This window comes from Plutella xylostella, chromosome 5, assembly GCF_932276165.1.
Source record: "Plutella xylostella chromosome 5, ilPluXylo3.1, whole genome shotgun sequence".
Taxonomy (NCBI): Eukaryota; Metazoa; Arthropoda; class Insecta; order Lepidoptera; family Plutellidae; genus Plutella; species Plutella xylostella.
Genome location: NC_063985.1, coordinates 9,299,860 through 9,318,823, shown reverse-complemented (window position 1 = coordinate 9,318,823; position 18,964 = coordinate 9,299,860). Strand labels below are relative to the sequence as shown.

The following is an 18,964-nucleotide window of genomic DNA, read 5'->3' as shown; positions in this document are numbered from 1 at the left end:
ATCCGCTCTTCTACATATATGTAACTTTATATATTTTGTTCCTTACAGGGCACTCTTGACAGAAATACACGACGGGACCTATTCGCTGCTGCGGTGACCTTTTGCGATCCCAAACAAATTGAAGATATTCTACGAGCTAGGTATGGTAGTATAATTATTAACATTTAATTTTCTAAAATTGCAAGTTCAATTAGTATCTGTGTTCGCGACTGCAGCGCCGCGACCGCCGCGCCGCCTGGTGGCGGTCGGCGGAAACTAAAAACAAAAGAACTGAAAGAATCCTCTGAAAGAGGCCTGTACAATTTTCACTTCTCAATCTGAACTCGTCACGATACGCATCTGTATAAATTGTATTATATTCAGTTTTCTTTGTAAATAAACGTAATATCAGCACAAAACCTATGGATTATTAATCGCTTGAACATAAATTTGGTCCTTCGAGCCGGATAAAACAAGAAAATTGAAGAATTCGAAAATACAATATACGAGTCATCGAGCCACGTCTACTTCGACGAATCCAGTAGTACGTGATCGAGGCGGTCTCCACGCAGTCAGCGCGGCGTCGAAAACACGGTCAAGACATTCCATCTACATATTCCTTTGCCCTTTGCCAGAGATCTGTGTTAACATAGCTTGTGCACTCATTTTCAGTACACGAGACCCTGCTGTTCGGCTCAGGTTGGCGCGCGCAGCACAGGATAACTGTGAGTACTCTTGCATTCTATAAACTGCCAAAATGAGTAAAGAGGATATTAGTAGAAGTAGGTCACCTTGTAATCCACGCATTAGCGACCTTAAGAAACAGAGAGGTACGTTAAAATGCAGATTAACTATATTCGAAAAGTACGTTACAAAATTTAAAGATAGTACGTTAGATAAATTACAAAAAACCGAAGTTAGCGTCAGAATTCAGTCGATGGAGGATGCATATAAATGTTTTAATGCTATTCAGAGTGATATAGAAGGATTAGTCGATGAGAATGAGCTTATGTTGCAGTTGGATTACCGCGAGTCATTTGAAGAACAATATTTTAATCTCATAGCTGTTGCTAAATGCTTGCTTGACGATGAATCGCCTAGTTCTAGTGCCAAATGCGCTCCATTCGCTAATATAAAATTGCCTGATATAAAACTCCCTTCCTTTGACGGTAGCTATGATCGCTGGCTTGAGTTTCGAAACTCATATGTAACAATGATTCATGAACGCACTGATTTAAATTGCATTCAGAAGTTTCACTACTTAAAATCGTCACTAACTGGTAGCGCTTCTCAAGTTATTAGTGCTTTAGAGTTTACTGCGGATAATTACACGCACGCTTGGGAGCTACTCGAAAAGAGATTTCATAACGATAGGCTACTAGTTCACAATCATGTTAAATCACTGTTTAACATTCACTCGGTTAGTAAGGAGTCCCCAGGGCAGTTACGGAAGCTCATAGATACGGTGTTAAGGAACCTACGTGCACTTCAAACCTTGCATGAGCCCACGAGCCATTGGGATACGTTATTAATATATCTAATTGTTACTAAACTCGATGAGAGCTCAGAGCGAGAGTGGGAACAGCACAAGGGTACCTTACTGACTAATTCGGAGTCAAATAAACTAAAGTTAGACGATTTGATGACGTTTCTTCGCAATAGGGCTGACTTTTTAGAAATGGTTAGTGCGAATCAATCTTACTCAAAAAGCACAGCTAAACAAGTCACAACCGAAAACAAAGTAGCATACGAAAAGAAAGGATCTTCACAAAATAATTATGTACACAGTTACGTCTCCACTAATAAAAATAAGTCGACGGATAAACGATCACCACGGAGCTGCGTAATGTGTAACAAAAGTCATCCTTTGTTTACGTGTTCGTACTTTCTTAACATAGCTGTAGGTGAAAGATCGAAAAGTAGTGCATCAGTGTGTAATATGTACGCGATTGAAAGGAAAGGTTCTAAGTCCTATCATGGGCAACCTACCTGCAAACCGTTTGGAGGGCAGTTTTCCCTTCTTACATACCGGAGTAGACTTCGCTGGGCCAGTGAGCATACTTAATCGTAAAGGACGAGGAGCGACACTTACCAAAGGGTACATATGTTTGTTTGTTTGCCTATCGACGCGAGCGATTCATTTGGAGCTAGTAAGCGGTTTATCGACAAATGATTATGTTCTAGCGCTCATTCGGTTCTATAGTAAACGCGGTAAACCAATTTCGATTACTTCAGATAACGGAAGAAACTTTGTAGGCGTAGAAACGCAATTTCCCTTACTCTGTGAGAAAAATAAACGAAAGGTCATTGATCACTCGGCTAATCAGGGTATACAATTTCATTTTATCCCTCCTTACTCTGCTCATTTTGGTGGTTTGTGGGAGGCGGGAGTAAAGTCCTGCAAGAGTCACCTGAGGCGAATAGTTGGTGATGCTCGATTAACGTTTGAGGAATTTAGTACTGTGTTAGCGCAGATCGAGGCCGTCCTAAATTCCCGCCCCCTGTCACCGCTCTCCGCCGACCCGAACGACCTCTCACCGCTGACGCCGGGACACTTCCTCATCGGACGCCCCCTGACCGCCCCACCAGCCGAGGACCTGACAGCAGCCGTGACCAACCGGCTCAACAGATACGACAGAGTCGAACAGCTTCGCCAACACTTCTGGCGGCGATGGTCAAAAGAATTCGTCTCTGAACTACGAACACGAACCAAGTGGAAAATCAACCACGACACACTCACGATGAACAGTCTGGTGCTGATAAAAGAGGACAACCTTCCACTTCTCGAAGATCTGCCCACTGCCTCTTCAGCCAGAGCCCTCTTCATCATCATCACCGGCTTCACCTACGATTACGACCTAGATGTTGGAAGTAGGTTCTTCCAAGGCCGGCGGTATGTTCGCGACTGCAGCGCCGCGACCGCCGCGCCGCCTGGTGGCGGTCGGCGGAAACTAAAAACAAAAGAACTGAAAGAATCCTCTGAAAGAGGCCTGTACAATTTTCACTTCTCAATCTGAACTCGTCACGATACGCATCTGTATAAATTGTATTATATTCAGTTTTCTTTGTAAATAAACGTAATATCAGCACAAAACCTATGGATTATTAATCGCTTGAACAATCTGTTTTAATTGCAAATAATTTTACTCTTGCTTGATTAGTTTCAGTTATATCTAAATTTGCCGTTGCAGATAACCATATCATGTTGAATATTATATTTATTTTACAATAACATTTTATTTTGAATTTTTCGCTTCAGAATATCGCTAGAGCTAGAAGCGCTACAAGAGATCGGCGCGGCGGTGAAGGAGCAAGCTCGGCTGAACGACCAGTGGCCATCTACCGACGAGGAGTTTGCAGACGCCATCACTACGGTTAGTGCTGCTTTAGGTTATGCTGGTATGCTGCCCTGGTAGTTTCTACCAGTGTAAGGCCTGTGCCTCTAAGGCTAGTCAATTTTTGATATTTTACACAAAACGATGCGCAAGTACATTTTTTTACTGAATAAAATATTCTCACATACTTACAACTAAGTACTGACTATGATGAGACAAATGAAGGAAGAAAGTGTGCACTTCATACATGCAAACGCAAATATTATTGCTGCTAAAGTTGTTCATTATTCGTCTCTGTGACAAAAGTTTTTGTTTTTCAGCCCGTGATAGAGAGAAAAGACTTGGTGACACCGTCCGGTGATAAGAAATTACCGATCCTCGACTATTTGGTTGACACGTGGCAGAGCAAATTTAATACGGGGTAAGATCAACAGTCTGACTAAATCCTCAATTTCATTTCAAAGCATAATTATATGTGTATGTTTCAATCCATCCCTCAAACATCCTGTATAAGCATTTTTTCTCTTCCAGTGACAAGTCAGGTCCATCGGAGCCGACGTCGAAGCGGGTGCACTGTCTTAAACTCTACCACACCCTGTATCCTCAGTACGACATATCGCCCGTGAACTACCGGTATGTAATCTTGCAGCCTGCCTCAAAATTGCAATCAAAACACAGAAGTGATGAGCTATACTTGGGTTGGTCTAATACCAACGTAGTCGATGCCAAGGGTCAATGAACAGATCTGGCCGCCTAGCAATAGTATATTGTATTTAATTGTCCTTAAAATAATCTTATGATTCTCGAGCGGTTCATTCATCACTACGATCACAACCTATGACGTACCCACTGCTGGGGCTCGAGTCTCCTTCCAATGAAGGAAGGGTTTTTAGGCCTCAGTCCACCACGCGGGCCTAGTGCGGGTTGGTGGACTATATAGAGCGGTTGTTCAGTACAAATTCGTAACTCCCTCTTAAGTTACTGTATTTCCATGACTATGTTTCATCCCGTGTATCACAGACTCCTGTAATGTTCCAGGTACTCATGTTTCGCGGTGCCGGACCGCACGCCGGCGGTGGCGAGCTCGCTGCTGCAGGTCAGCACCATCCACAGCTGCCTCGGCGACGCGGAGCCGCACGACCCCGTCATGGAGTCTCAGGGTACTGTAGCAACATCACAGACCAGCTGTTCTATTGTATGTGTCACCATCCACAGCTGCCTCGGCGCCGCGGAGCCGCACGACCCCGTCATGGAGTCTCAGGGTACTGTAGCAACATCACAGACCAGCTGTTCTATTGTATGTGTCACCATCCACAGCTGCCTCGGCGCCGCGGAGCCGCACGACCCCGTCATGGAGTCTCAGGGTACTGTAGCAACATCACAGACCAGCTGTTCTATTGTATGTGTCACCATCCACAGCTGCCTCGGCGCCGCGGAGCCGCACGACCCCGTCATGGAGTCTCAGGGTACTGTAGCAACATCACAGACCAGCTGTTCTATTGTATGTGTCACCATCCACAGCTGCCTCGGCGCCGCGGAGCCGCACGACCCCGTCATGGAGTCTCAGGGTACTGTAGCAACATCACAGACCACCGGTCTATATGACAGCTGTAAAATCCATACAGTGTATGTCTCATTTATTGGCTTTCAAGGGAAAATTTACTTTATTCCTCAGGAATAAGCATCTGTATCTGTATAAAGCGGCCTAGGACTCTGCTATATTTTACTAAGTTTAATATCTATCCACAGCGCTTCGGCGCGCAGAGCCGCAAGACCAGGTCAAATAGAGCAAGATTACAAACCGTCCGGAAATCCTAAACTCTTTAAATTGCATTTATAAAAAGTCTATCTACCTCTACACCAATAAATGACTCAAATTCAACTAATTACAATCAATCTCAAATAGAACCTCACAATAAACATTATAACCATTTGCCCACAGTTTTCCAAAAGTGTGCCGAAGAGACCCTATACTCAGACACAGCATACTCCGTGGCGTGTTTACTGCGCTCAACACAAGATGGCGAGTTGACGCGACGCACGTTGGAGACTCAGAATACTGACACGGCCATCTGCGCCGCTCTATACGCCACGCTCATTAAGTGCAACACGCCCGAGTTGAGAGACAACGTGTATCTGACGAAGCCTATTAATGTGAGTGCACGTTTTAATTTAGCTGTGTAATTTATATTATTGAGCACTCGTGTTTGAAGCACCCTTCTTCGTAAACCCACTACTTCCTGTGCATAGTGTCCAGAATGTCTATATTGTGATGTGGACCTCACTCTACTCAACACTGTACGACTCGACTCTTTCCTCAGATTCAAACTGTATTATAATTATTTTGATAGCATGGATAAGAATACTGACATGGCCACCGGCCCAGTATCCAGTCGCCGTAAATCATCCAAAAAAAACTAATTTTGCCCACTATCCCGCTAGATGGCGCGCAACACAGTAATCCACAACAACGCGTCGACCGACCAGCTCAAGTTGATCCGCGCGTGTCTGGACAAGCTCATGGTGATGGTGGAGGTGGACCGGGTCAAGAAGTTTGGCTACACGATCAACGCCGCCATGTTCACTGCGGACGAGGACTATAGGAAGCAGATTGTGTACCGTATGGCTCGGTGAGTTCTGAGTACACTTTACAGATATGCTAAGCTAAGTACAACTCGATAAATTAAGTTCTTTCGTATACGTTTGGTAGTAATAACGTGCATTGTGATTAGTCGCGAACAAATGTAATCAAATATTCAATTGGATGAAATATTTATATTTTACAATTATTTATCGATTGTGAAATGACGCTCTGCTATAAAACATAGGACGAATTCTTATTCTAGCGAAGTCATCGTTGATGCGTTACCGTTCCAATGTCCTTTCATATACATAACAATCATCGCATTTCACCAATAGATGGCGGCACTTATTGAATTCTTACATTTTTTGCCATGAATTTTAGGTAAATGTGCCTTTACCTGCTTCAGTAAACTGAAGTCCTTTTTGCAAAAACTCTAGATTCTTTTGACACAACAAAAACAAACTACTCTCCACAGATCAGCAAACGCAGAGCACATAGAGTTCGCGTTCTCCCTCTCGCAGAAGTACGAGATCGAGTCCATCGAGCTGTGGCTTCAGCACGCCGGCACCGTCATCCGCGACCACAGCGCCATACAGCAGATCGTCGACTTGATGCCGTCTAATATTGATAAGCAGACTGCTGTTGAGAGGTACGTACTTATCTGACCCGTTTGCCGTGTGAAGCTTGTTTATACAAACGAAAAAGTTTTCATGATTATCATCATAGAACAACGCGGACTCGGGATTTATCATAAAATAGTTGCCGATTGCAATAATTTTACGTTATTTTGAACAATTCAAAGTTATGTTAGTTATAGTTATCCCCCTAATACCTAACCTATTACCTAGCTTCTAGAAATTAATTTTAAAACTCTAAATACCTCTTGTTTTTTGCGGAAATTAAATTAAGTTCTACAGTCAAGGTACTAGACATTAAAACCCCTCGTCTATAAATGCGACGCTATTTAGCTTTGGTCATTCATCGTGTATTGCCTAAACAGTAGTTAATAAGTTATTTGTACAAAGGATGCATCTGTCATATAACGTATCAAACCTACTGTATACTGATTTTACAGATTACATTAAATTATTTACACCCTTACAGACTAGAGACAGAGATATGGGACGACCTGCCCGGGGACGAGCACAACGTGCTCATCAACTACTTCACCCTGCTCAAGAGCATCGACGAGCGCGCCGCGGTCTGCGGGTTCACGCCCGCCGAGCATGTCAAACTGCTGAAGAAGGCTAAGGCGGCGTCGCCAGGTAATTTATAGTGGATTTTACTATAATTTAAGTTATATCAAGACACCTTGGGCAGTCGGCTGGTCACATCTGCCGAAGAACCGATAACCGTTGGGGTAGACGAGTTCTCGAGTGGAGACCACGAACAGGCAAACGCAGCGTGGGACGCCCTCCTGCCCGCTGAACTGGTGACCTTAGGCGGTTAGCCGGTAATGGTTGGATGAGGAAGGCCGAGGACCAAGTGTTGTGGCGCTCCTTGGGAGATGCCTATGTCCAGAAGTGGATGATTATTGGCTGATTGTGAAGACACCTTATAGTACTGGCTAGAGACACAGAGATATGGGAATCAACTACTTCACGCTGCTCAGGACCATCGACGAGCGCGCCGCGGTCTGCGGGTTCACGCCCGCCGAGCATATCAAACTGCTGAAGAAGGCTAAGGCTGCTTCACCGGGTACGTTATAATTATATACAGGGTGTTACAAAAAGGGTATTCTAAGCCGAAACCTACGTGTGAAGCATGTTATATCTAACCCCGGATATTTGATGCGTATGTCAAAAAAAAACGTTTTTAGAGTTCCGTACTTCAAAAGGAAAAAGGAACCCTTATAGGATCACTTTTTTAAGCTATGTTTTATTTGTTTTTTAATATTAAATGCCTCCGCCGAGCATGTTGAGTCGCTCGCGCCAATTAATATTAATTTTACCGGAAGACGCCCACTTCATTGTGGGCCACATGTTATATCAAAGGTCACTACAACATTTTGCCCGTGGGGTCGCTCCATCCAGCCTCTATCGGGTACCGTCTTAGGGGACTAAAGTATACTGTTCTACTACTTCGTCATTCATCTGTCTTCATTAAGACGCATCTTACACTCCATGTATTTCTTTCCCACAGAACTAAACTACAAGCTGCTACTAGAACAACCGTCACCTGAAGAGTTCTCCGCGCACATCCTACAAATCATCAAACCCGAGAACGTGGGCTTGCTGACCAAGCTGTTGCGCACTCTGCCCCCCGCGTTCAAGATACCCGTGCCCGTCAACGTGTTGTATACCATGTGGCTTACGAAGTACTTCTTTAGTGTAAGTATTTGTACGGTTGACAAAAAAAGTTGAGTGTTGTGAGGTTGACGGTACGCCCGTTAATCGTATTTTCGCTAGATGTGGCGCATGCAGATATATTAATGATGTGTTAATGGCGGACAGACTCATGCTTTATCTACTCTCACTTATGTAACGGCCCCCAATTTCATATTATTTCTTTATCTGTGCGTCTTATAAATATTAGGTCCTTACATATGAAATTGGCGTTTTCTATAGGAGGAACATAAAGTCGTTTTTTTTTTTAAATGAAATATATTACATTAATCAAAGTATGTACCATTGCTATGTATGCACTTTTGCCATCTCATAGGTAGTTCATTGATCCCCTTACTAAAAAAACCATTCGGGCGGGAATCAATAAAATCTTTGAAGGCGGTTTGGACTGCCCCATCGGAGTTGAATTTTTTTCCTTGCAAGTAGTTATCCAAATTGCGAAAAAAATGGTAATCTGTTGGAGCAAGGTCCGGAGAGTACGGTGGATGTCTAAGACATTCTAATTGAAGCTCCTCTAATTTGGTAGCCGTCTGTTGTGCAGTGTGTGGTCTAGCGTTGTCCTGAAGCAGCAGTGGCCTAGAGCGATTGACCAGCCTCGGTTGTTTAGCAGCTAGCTTTTCCATCATGGTTTGCAGTTGCTGACAATAGATATCTGCCGTAATCGTCTTGCCAGATTTAAGAAAGCTGTAGTGAACGACACCGGCACTAGTCCACCAAACACTTACAAGCAACTTTTTTTAGTAAATTTTCGCTTAGGGCAGGATTTGGCTGGTTCGCCAGGGTTCAGCCATTGCGATGAGCGCTTCCGATTATCGTAGAGGATCCACTTTTCATCACAGGTAATGATTCGATTTAAAATTCCTTCATTATTGTGCCGGTTGAGTAACGTAACGCAGCAGTCGACGCGCGTTTGTCGGTTTGCTTCACTCAATTCATGAGGTACCCACCTTTCAAGCTTTTTCACCTTCCCAATTTGCTTCAAGTGGATTAGAATAGTTTTATCACTAACACCGGAGCCTGCAGCTAACTCGGACGTGCTGGTTTGCGATGGATCCGCTTCCACAATAGCCTTCAATTCTTCATTATCAACTTTGGTCTCCGGCCGTCCACGAGGCTTGTTCTGCAGGTCGAAATTTCCAGAACGAAAACGTTGGAACCAAAAACGCACTGTGTTTTCTTTTGCGACACCGTGGAACTCATACTCGTAAATAACGCGATATTTCAAGTTTTCCATTTTGTAAACAGAGTGACACAAAGAAAAAAACAAAAGAAGAAAAAACAAATGAATTAAGGGGTTTGAAACACAAATGCATGAGTAAATAGCTGTATGAATTTGAATTTGGAATTCCTAACCATAAAGGTAATATTTGAGATCAAAGTGGCCAGTACGACAAAACGCCAATTTCATATGTAAGGACCTAATATAACGCTGTTAGCTTCCTATCGATTCTCGATAGGAAGCGAAACAATTCAAAACATTTGAAAATATCCTACATGATCGATAACAGTACATAACAGCAGGCTTATATCTTAAAGCAATGTTACATACCAAAAGTACTTTGAATAGAATATTTAAAAAAAATGGCTTTTAATTATTCTATGAGTAAACAATTCCATTCAAATTGCTGTATTTGTATGCAGGTGTCGCCAACCAGCGCGACGAACAAGAAGTGGATGCAGCAGTACCGGCAGTGCGCCAGCTACTTCAACAAGCTCTCTAAAGAGGACCTGCTTACGTTTGTCAGCAACACTTGCTTCAGCGATGAGGCTTGCGAGAGGTAAGATAGAGTAGTGGAGCTTGCGAAATGGTTATACTATGTAAATCATTATACAGTTACAGAAGTGAAAACTGAACACAAATTTGTAAGGAGTCGCTATCTATCTGTACAAACGCTGCACTACCTCAGTGCTATTAAGTTGCGATTAGTTTACATTGTTAAAAGTGTGACAAAATAGCCCTCAGTGTGGTCGATATAGGATCATAGCTTTTATAACTAAAGTACGGATAGGTAATATTTGTTTGAATACTACAAACGTACACGGTACATTAATAACTTTGTACATCTTTCCTAGGGTGCCAGCCGGTACAAGAAACTTGATGATAATGCAAGCCGTGGACTACTGCCAACAAGAACAAGAGAACGACAATATCAAAATCAATAAAAAGTGAGTATTTCATTTGTTTATTAATTTTATACGCGAAAGATTTTAATCTAAACCACGAACTACAACACTATCAAATGGACGATCAGAACCCTTCTCATCCAACCACCACCAGATCGCTGTCTGGTCCAGTAAGCTGTACGACATCCCACGCTTCATTTGCCTGTTGGTGGTATAAACTCGAGAACCCGGCGTCTTACCAAAAGATATTTATTACATCCATACGTTTTACAGGTTATAACCCTTTCTTCCGACACGGCCGCAGCCGGCCCACTGTAACTTTCATGTCATATTAGTCTGTGAACTTCGTCGTCTTTTATGAATTATCCCCACATTGCAGTGAGTCGTCGTGGGCGCAGGTGGGCCAGGAGCTGACGCGGTGGGCGCGCTTCCTCGACAACTTCCACTCCGACACCATCCAGGCCATCATCGCGAGCAACGCGCCCGGCCACGAAGTGTGGACGTAAGTTATACTATATACTAAGCACCACACCATCATCATACCGTAAACGTCTACTACTGTAAGGTACTATAAATTCCGCTCTCATACATAGCCTATAGCAGTCCACTGCTGGACGTAGGTCTCTCCCAAAGCACGCCACTGGATGAAATCTTTAGCTTTCCGCATCCAATCATAACCAGCCACCTTTCGCAAGTCGTCACCCTACGTTTGCCTAGTCGCGGCCTCCACTCCAGAATACTTTTACCCCATCGTTTACATAAATTCCGCTCTGGACGAAAGTAAGCTAACAATTTTGTCTAGCACTAGCGCTACAAGTAACTCATTGTCTGATTGATTACTATTAATTACGGGTCCGCAGTAGTGCCATTTCCAGGATTCCAAAGCCTCAAGTTACTGGTCAGTTGAAGTGAATGCGATGACGGCGGCGCGGCGGAACCGTAGTCTTACATTATAGTATACGATATTAATCTAACCAAAACTGTAATAGATTACAGCATCGTAAGCAAACTCTCGGTACAATCTACTCTAACTAACCCTTATCCCCAGAGCCATAGAGAAGAGCCACGGATCAGTCCCGAAGGCTCGGCGGCCGCTGTGCCGACTGATGATGGAGACAACCACGCGGCCCGGCGCCTTCTGCACGCTGATACAGTGCCTGCACCTAGATATACAGCCGGACGACGTGTTCACTTACGCCGTGGAGGAGTATGTGGATGATTTGCCGTGAGTTACCTATCTGTTACGTGTATATATGTTAATTAATTACGCCCTACTCGTTTATGAACTCGTTCATTCTGTGGAGAATGAGGCAAAAGTTGTGGGAATGAAGTGGGAGGATCTCGCAGCCGCTGCCCAAGATCGAGCCAAATGGAGAAATCTACTCAAGGCCCTTTGTCCCTGCTGAGGGACGTCAGGATGGATGTATGTATGTATGTATGTACTCGTTTATGATATTATATCTTAAGTCTAGGGTAAATATAAGAATTGCATGAATGTGAGCTGTGAAAAAGTTTTTTTGTACATTATGTCCTCTCCCTAACCCCTTCCTTCATTGGAAGGAGACCCGTGCCCCAGCAGTAGGGACATGATGGTTTGAGATGATGACCTCTGATCCTCTCCTAGAGTTAACCAACTCATACAAGGAGTGGTTGTTGCTCACAGAGCGATGACAATGAAATTTCTTTCATGGAACGTATTTTAATATTGAGACCTGTTTTTTTTTCATATGTACCTACTCATTACATAAAATGTGCTTCACAGTGCCGTTCAGACGCTGGTATCTCGTGTGACGAACTACTTCAAAGAAGGTGTCAAACTATCAGAAGAACTCCTTGACAAAGTGATGCACACAGCCTCAGTCTATGGTCTCCCGCCGCACAAGCAAATAGGGCTCTTATCGCTCACACAGAAGAACCAAATTCAAGACGGCGATGATATGATGAAGATTGTGGAGTTTACACTGGATTTGTTCAAGACGGAGTGGGCTGATGCGGGCTTTGCGAAGGATTTGACTGGTGAGTCTCGGATGCCTATGTTTGTATGCTTAGCCCTTTGTGTAAGTACAAGTCATACCTATTTACCCTCCACGTACTTACATATGTATGTCCGTGTTTTTCTGTCCTTCGCATTTTACTGCATTAATTTCACAACCCTCCATTTTCCAGTAACCTTAATAATGGTTGTTTTTAAAGTTTCTATTAATCAATCCTCAACCAGCTTGCAAACTTTGGCTGTTATTATTCTGACGGTTCACTCCATATTCCACAGATGAAGACCTACTCAGTGACGAAGGCAGACGGGAGGCGTTCATGAAGTTCCTCGAGTTGTCCGACTCGTGGCAGAGGAAGAAAGCGCTAGTGGACGTCCTCAACTGCTGGCCGCCGACGCGGAATGGCGGGTATGTATGAAATTTCCATAGACTAAAGTTTTTTTCTGAAGACTTTATATTCATTTATATTGTACTTACTACAACTACAGTATTGTGCAAATTAATGTGAACACAAGTGAAGAAAAGTTGATGCTAACGGTCAATAAGTTTATGAACAAAATTCGGCTCCACGCCACGTGTCCAAGATTATGCTTAAATATTTCAAAGACAACAAGATATCATGCCTTTGGATGGCCAGAGAACTCACCGGCACTTAATCCCCTTGAAAATAAGGGGGCCATCGTGATAGTTAGACTTCGTAAAACGGATTGCACAAGAAAAACTAAAATGATTGAGGCTGTAATCCATACAAGTTTTTTAGACCAGTAAATATCAAAAAACTGTTAAAACCTTGTCGATTCTATGCCAAAACGTGTTGAAAAAGTTATAAAAGCCGGGGAGGACACATTTCCTATTAAAATAACTTAAATTGTATTAATATATGTCTGGTTTTTTTATTCTAGGACTAATAAATGTATTTTTTTCAAATTTTCACTGGTGTTCACATTAATTTGCACAATACTGTAATAGGAAATGATGAGGATGACTTTTTATCAGAGATCGACGCTAAGGCAGGTCAATGAACTTGACCATAAAATAACGAGTATTGTTATTCTATGACTTTACAAAGGTCTATTGCTTCACTGATAAAGTATTCCAGCTTTTGTAACGAAACCAAAAATTATCTATGTATGTTGTTAAAATTATTGGATTACTTGCAAATTTATATTAATAACAGTGTTTGTTCCACAGACAATCTCGAAGTCTGCACTGCGACTACATACAAACGCTTTTGAAGAATGAAGATCAAAAGGAAAGTCTGGTTCTTATCAAACTATTGCTGCGGAAACCTGTGCTGGTGGAAGAGGTAACCTATGAGATTAATTTAATATCTTCAAGATAAGTCATTGATAAAGGTATTATTAAATTCTTTATTGGACAAAGTAAATTGGTACAAAGGCGAACTTAATGCTAGCATCATTTTCTACCTGGTAACCTTTGGTGATGTTGAAAGGTAGTGCTTAAGGCTTTGACGGTAGAAGATGGTCTTTATTGTGTACTGTATAGCGAAACGTTTTAATGTTATCTCTTTTTTCAGGAGCTCCAGTGGCTATCAAACAATGTACAGGGTGACGCAGTCATAAATCTAATTTGGGTGATAATTTTAAGCAAATGCGAACATTCCTTGGAGCTCATTCCAACTCTTGCCAAGCAGCATAAGGTAAATACCTACTCACTCTTAACTTCTTTCCTTGTACGGCTATTTCATTTATTTTAACTCTTTGTTAAGTAAAAGTGTGCTGTTTGTAACATTGGATTTCCGATAAAGGTCAGCCAGGGGTGTATTTATCTGTTTTTTATTCGTTAAAAAATGTGGATTGATACTAAAATTATTCTTATTCTCTTTTCAGACTGCTCTTCTAAATGCAGAGATTGAAGACGACCTAGTCAAAGACCTCCTAGATAGTGGGTTATTTATTAAACTTGTTTCTACACCATTCTACTCGTCTATCACCAACTTCATCCTGAATAGAGAGTCATCTAATGGTGAACCAGTTAACCAATACGATGTCAAGTGGGCTACAACCGAGTTGCTCAAAGCAAACTTTGTAGCGGAAGCGGGCCATCTGAAACTGCTCGCTATAGGCGTGCCGGCGCCTTTACGGGGTTTCTCGCAATCAGTTATGTATTACAAAAACTTCTTTAATTAATTAAGCAAAATGTATTTAAATATTTAAGAATTAATATATTCAATAAATGATTTATTATCCGACAATATTTCTTGTTTGTACCTATTTCAAATAAACATTAACTACCCCCGAGGCACAAGGTATGGTGGCCTGCGCCTAAAAGTATACAGGCGGAGTTTTTAAAATAGCGATCTCAAGCTCACATGTTGCTCAAGCACATCCACATAAACACCACTGCTACACACATCACACACAACACGTCCCCGGATTTATAACAGATGTAGCTGGTCCCTTCATCATCAGGGATCGCTATTTTAAAAACTCCACCTGTATACTTTTAGGCACAGGCCACCGTAAAATACCTATGTACAAAGATAAAACATAATGGGTCGATTACACCTAACGAGTACAGTGGCGAGTCAGTGTCCTCGGCCGATCCTCGACCAATGAACGGCTAGCAAGCGACCGAGTGCGCGGCCGAGTACACTGACTCGCCACTGTACTCGTTAGGTGTAATCGACCCATAAGACAAAGAAAAGAGGTGGGGTTGCGGAGGGGCGACTAGTTAAAAAAAACAGTTTGAATGAAGTTCCTTCACGGTTCCTTTATAGTTTGTATAAAAACTTTATTATTCTGAGCTTAGTCTTATTAGGACCAAGCGAAAAGTGTGGAACGTCGACATTTCTGAACGAAACGAACTACACTCAACTGTCACTGTCACTTTAATTTTATTTGGAGGTTATGTTGTGATTTGAGTTTTTCAAGGAAATTCATTAATAAATCTTAATAGTAAACCGCAATAACAACAGTTTTATAAATCAAAATGCTGTCCAGAAGCTGGAGGCATTTTTACAGAAGATATTCACAATCTGTTACATTTAGAACCACTGAAAACTCGCCTGTAAGTTTTTATATTATTTTTTATATAGTTAGACTTTAGGTATTTTTAGGGTTTCCTTATTTACCTCATTAAGAAATGTAAATCATTTTGTATATTTACCTAGTTAATTCCCGCATAAAGACCTTATATGAATTTAATTTTATTTCTTGCGAAAATAGGTTATGTTTACTAGTAACTGAAATCCACCCATTGAAATTAAATTATAAGTAGCTCACCAGTTTTAAATCTATTTATATTTGGCTCCATAATTGCATCTCATGTTATTTTCAGTCCCAGCATAATGAAAACCAAACTGGCTTGTTCTACACAATGGACAAAGATTTATGTAAGACACTATTCAGTCATGGTGGCTTTCCCCGGAGTTTTGCAAAACAGACAAAGACCTTCACTGAAGCAGCAGTGATGGTGCGCCGGCCGGCACTCGACGTCATTGACTGCATCAAGGCCAGCGACCTCAACAAGCCCGCTATTAGATATCTACTCTGTATCCTTTACCATTTTCATCTCATGCCTCCAGATATATAAATTATGGTGTATTAACAAATTAGCTAAATTGACACAGGGTTATCTTTTATGTTGCTGCAAAGCTCATAGATATAAACATGTAACAGATACTGTATTTTTCCAACATCCAGTTTTGCCCTCTCATAATTTCCTTAGCATCAGATAACAGATGGCGAAAATGGGACTGGCAAGTCACTAACCATGGCTCATCTGCTGCACTATGCATTTGAAAATGGATATCTGATTATTCATGTTCCTTGGGGTAAGTAACTATGAATATATTTTACAATATTTATCATACAGCATCAAAATATCTTTTATAATCATCAATAATCATCATTTACTTTAGAAACTATTAAAATGTATTTTTTTTATCAATAGAAACATTGCAATATTATAATCATCTTCTGTTACTCTTCATTAACACCCACATCCTTTCAACTCATAGTGTCAGAGTGGCTGCGGCGCCTGCCCCGTCACAAGGAGATGTCCAACTCGGCCACACACGAAGGCATGGTGGACGTGCCGCTGGACGCCGCCGCCTGGCTCTTCCACTTCAAGACACAGAACCAGGCAATGCTCAAGTCTGAAGAGGTAAAATTTTGCTTTAAATACTACCTTAGTCCTTATGAAATGTTATATTATGATTTATCAAAGGCCTAACATACGTAATACCTATACCACCTAGATCACCTTCCCTATTCTTATAACTGTTATTTATAAAAGCTTCAGTAGAAGCTAAAGTGACTACATCAACAAGTACTAGCAAAGATTCACTAAATCACCAAGTCTACTCAAAAACAAATAGTTTCATTTCACAATCTCTTCCCTCCAGCTAAAGATATCCAAAGACTACGTGTGGAGCAAGCGCGAGACGACGCCGGCGGGCGCGCCGCTGCTGGCGCTGGTGGAACACGGCATCAGCCGCGTCAAGTACGCATGTGACGTCATCGACGCCATCGTCAAGGAGGTCAAACTGCTGTCTGACAGCAAAGTGTGAGTTGGAGCTTTTATTGAGGCCTAGTTTTTTTTTATTTTATTTCTCCCTGGTAGACTGAGTTTTCCGAAATTGTAGTATTAGATTATATTACAGGTGGACATGTTAGTGCTCTCACGGATGGAACCTCAGATCGTGCACCAAAGCTAAAGTAGGAAACAGTTACAACATTTTCAGTCATAGTAATGCTGTTTGATGTGCATAAAGATAAACACAACACATATTTTTTATGGCAATAGGTTTGACCCATATGACTGTTGGACTATCATAATTATCACGAGAGTTCCTACACATCATTGGGGAGTATCTACACATCACTGGAGAGTACCTACACAGGGATTAATCATCTTTGTCAATTTGGAACAGGTGCAAGACATTTGTGGCGATAGATGGCTTCAACTGCTTCTTCTACCCTGAGACCAGACTCTACACCTCCACCAAGAGAACTGTGAAGCCAGAGGAAGTGACTCTAACCCACTCATTCCTAGAACTCACCAAGAATGACTGGGTAAGATCCATAATGTAGTTAATTCTCTAAACTCTTTGCTAGCAAAGAGGCTGCATTCCCAGTAGGCTAACCGATTGTTGGTCACTAGGCGCGTGTAAAGCTGCAAATTGCGTAAAGTGAGCGTAAAACTAGCCAACTGAATTTTCAACCAATACACTGCAAACTTAGTTGGTTGCAAACAGTTTGTCTGCTGAGAACACAGCCTAAACTTAAACTTTCATATTTTATCTTAGTTTGACTGTCTTATCTTCATAACCAATCTATGTTCAGATGTAGAATGCACATGGCTTTTATTTATTTTCAGACAAATGGTGTTATTGTGCTCACTGCTGATCAACTAGCCATACCAGAAGATCATACTGAGAGCTTCCTGCCCAAGTATTTACTCTACAAGAAGGTAAAATATTATGAACAAATCATTGAAGTTATCAATAACTATTAATTGTAAGTTTAAGTTTGTGTGTCTACATTTCAATTTCTAATTACAATTTTATCACCTATCTGTGTTTCAGGGTTTTGAACACATAGACCCCTTTGTGCCTATACCAGTGGGAAGATATACAGAGAAGGAATTCCTGAGCTGCGCCAGCTACTACAGGGACCGGCTCTGGCTGAGAGGACCTGCAGAAATTGACACTGAGTTGAAGCTGGCTAGTTCAGCAAACCCTTACAAATTTATGGAGCTATGTGCACCCTTGTAAATCTAGTTGTACACTCTTAATATATTTATGTAATTAGTATGTTTTGTCAGAGTTTCATTCATTATTCTATTAGAATCATGGACTTATTAGTTTATAAATACAAAAAAGATTTGCTGGCAAAACCAAATACTTTATTTACTGATCATAAATATCTACAGAGTTGAACTTAACCTTAACTGGAACGAGAAACTTAAACTTGGTAACCGACAATGTGGCGTTTGCCGATGCACTCTCCTACGTAGAACCAGAAGCACACTTCCATGCCAACCAGGGTGTTGAGGGTTGCCTGCTTAATGGTCTGCTGTTTCCATGCTCCGGTCTTGGCGCTTGTCAGCAGTTTGCTGATGCCAGCCTTGATCTGCGGCATCTCGCTCAGCTTAGGCGGGGCCAGCTCTACTTTAGCATACTTCATGAAGATGGCCAATTTGGGCCTCGCCTGGGCCATGGCATCTGGAAAAAAGAAACGTTAAATTTAATTCATTTGGTTAGTGGGAGTTGCGTAGATGTTCTTGGGGATGGAAAGTGTTATAATTAATAGGTAACTCTGTAGTAAGATGAGCAGATGATGATTATATCCAGGATTACATCCAATATGATAACCTTCAAAATATTGCGGAATTACATAACCACTATATCAAAATTGTAGCACCGCTTTCAGTTTCTCACTTCGTAAATAGTGAACTAACTTACTGTTAATTAAGGCTGCCATTTTAATTGAAACAATAGAACGCTAATATTAGTAGAACCAAACCCTATTTTCCGAAATTGGAATTTGATTGAAAATTCATTCAGACATCTGTCAAAAAATCTACCATTTGATGGGCCATGTCAAAAATTTCAAGAACTACCAAAATGTGTGGCGATAA

General features: G+C 41.7%; 3 protein-coding genes across 4 annotated transcripts in view; 2 read left to right on the top strand and 1 right to left on the bottom strand.

Annotated features, from left to right (window-relative positions):
* The window catches only part of LOC105398316 (NBAS subunit of NRZ tethering complex), a 34,389-nt gene extending 19,816 nt beyond the window's left edge, over nucleotides 1-14,573 (top strand). For both annotated transcript variants that reach the window (XM_048633129.1, XM_048633128.1), the window contains 19 exons: nucleotides 49-140; nucleotides 3,239-3,353; nucleotides 3,635-3,735; nucleotides 3,846-3,947; nucleotides 4,353-4,474; nucleotides 5,257-5,468; nucleotides 5,757-5,944; nucleotides 6,374-6,547; nucleotides 7,003-7,163; nucleotides 8,041-8,228; nucleotides 9,885-10,021; nucleotides 10,317-10,409; nucleotides 10,747-10,869; nucleotides 11,416-11,592; nucleotides 12,130-12,383; nucleotides 12,637-12,766; nucleotides 13,550-13,664; nucleotides 13,896-14,018; nucleotides 14,209-14,573. In XM_048633129.1, coding sequence (XP_048489086.1) covers nucleotides 49-140; nucleotides 3,239-3,353; nucleotides 3,635-3,735; nucleotides 3,846-3,947; nucleotides 4,353-4,474; nucleotides 5,257-5,468; nucleotides 5,757-5,944; nucleotides 6,374-6,547; nucleotides 7,003-7,163; nucleotides 8,041-8,228; nucleotides 9,885-10,021; nucleotides 10,317-10,409; nucleotides 10,747-10,869; nucleotides 11,416-11,592; nucleotides 12,130-12,383; nucleotides 12,637-12,766; nucleotides 13,550-13,664; nucleotides 13,896-14,018; nucleotides 14,209-14,508 — 2,907 coding nt within the window. In that variant the 3' untranslated portion in view covers nucleotides 14,509-14,573. The remainder of the gene's footprint in view (nucleotides 1-48; nucleotides 141-3,238; nucleotides 3,354-3,634; nucleotides 3,736-3,845; nucleotides 3,948-4,352; nucleotides 4,475-5,256; nucleotides 5,469-5,756; nucleotides 5,945-6,373; nucleotides 6,548-7,002; nucleotides 7,164-8,040; nucleotides 8,229-9,884; nucleotides 10,022-10,316; nucleotides 10,410-10,746; nucleotides 10,870-11,415; nucleotides 11,593-12,129; nucleotides 12,384-12,636; nucleotides 12,767-13,549; nucleotides 13,665-13,895; nucleotides 14,019-14,208) is intronic.
* A 624-nt stretch (nucleotides 14,574-15,197) lies between these two features.
* LOC105382591 (28S ribosomal protein S29, mitochondrial) lies at nucleotides 15,198-18,140 on the top strand. Its single transcript, XM_011552500.3, has 8 exons — nucleotides 15,198-15,388; nucleotides 15,659-15,872; nucleotides 16,062-16,154; nucleotides 16,341-16,486; nucleotides 16,728-16,888; nucleotides 17,256-17,397; nucleotides 17,702-17,794; nucleotides 17,910-18,140. Exons 1-8 carry the CDS (start codon nucleotides 15,311-15,313, stop codon nucleotides 18,096-18,098), a joined length of 1,116 nt encoding a protein of 371 aa, XP_011550802.3. The 5' UTR covers nucleotides 15,198-15,310; the 3' UTR covers nucleotides 18,099-18,140.
* A 67-nt stretch (nucleotides 18,141-18,207) lies between these two features.
* Nucleotides 18,208-18,948, bottom strand: LOC105382590 (ATP synthase subunit g, mitochondrial). Its single transcript, XM_011552499.3, has 2 exons — nucleotides 18,789-18,948; nucleotides 18,208-18,548 (listed from the first exon to the last, which is right to left on the bottom strand). Exons 1-2 carry the CDS (start codon nucleotides 18,805-18,807, stop codon nucleotides 18,289-18,291), a joined length of 279 nt encoding a protein of 92 aa, XP_011550801.2. The 5' UTR covers nucleotides 18,808-18,948; the 3' UTR covers nucleotides 18,208-18,288.
* Nucleotides 18,949-18,964: the final 16 nt, after the last annotated feature.

What these genes read in the sequence shown, in the direction of transcription:
- LOC105382591 (XM_011552500.3), top strand. Translation starts at nt 15,311, where the DNA reads ATGCTGTCCAGAAGCTGGAGGCATTTTTACAGAAGATATTCACAATCT. An exon ending in GAACCACTGAAAACTCGCCT is followed by an intron (nt 15,389 to 15,658) that starts GTAAGTTTTTAT and finishes TGTTATTTTCAG; the next exon opens with TCCCAGCATAATGAAAACCA. An exon ending in CAATGCTCAAGTCTGAAGAG is followed by an intron (nt 16,487 to 16,727) that starts GTAAAATTTTGC and finishes TCTTCCCTCCAG; the next exon opens with CTAAAGATATCCAAAGACTA.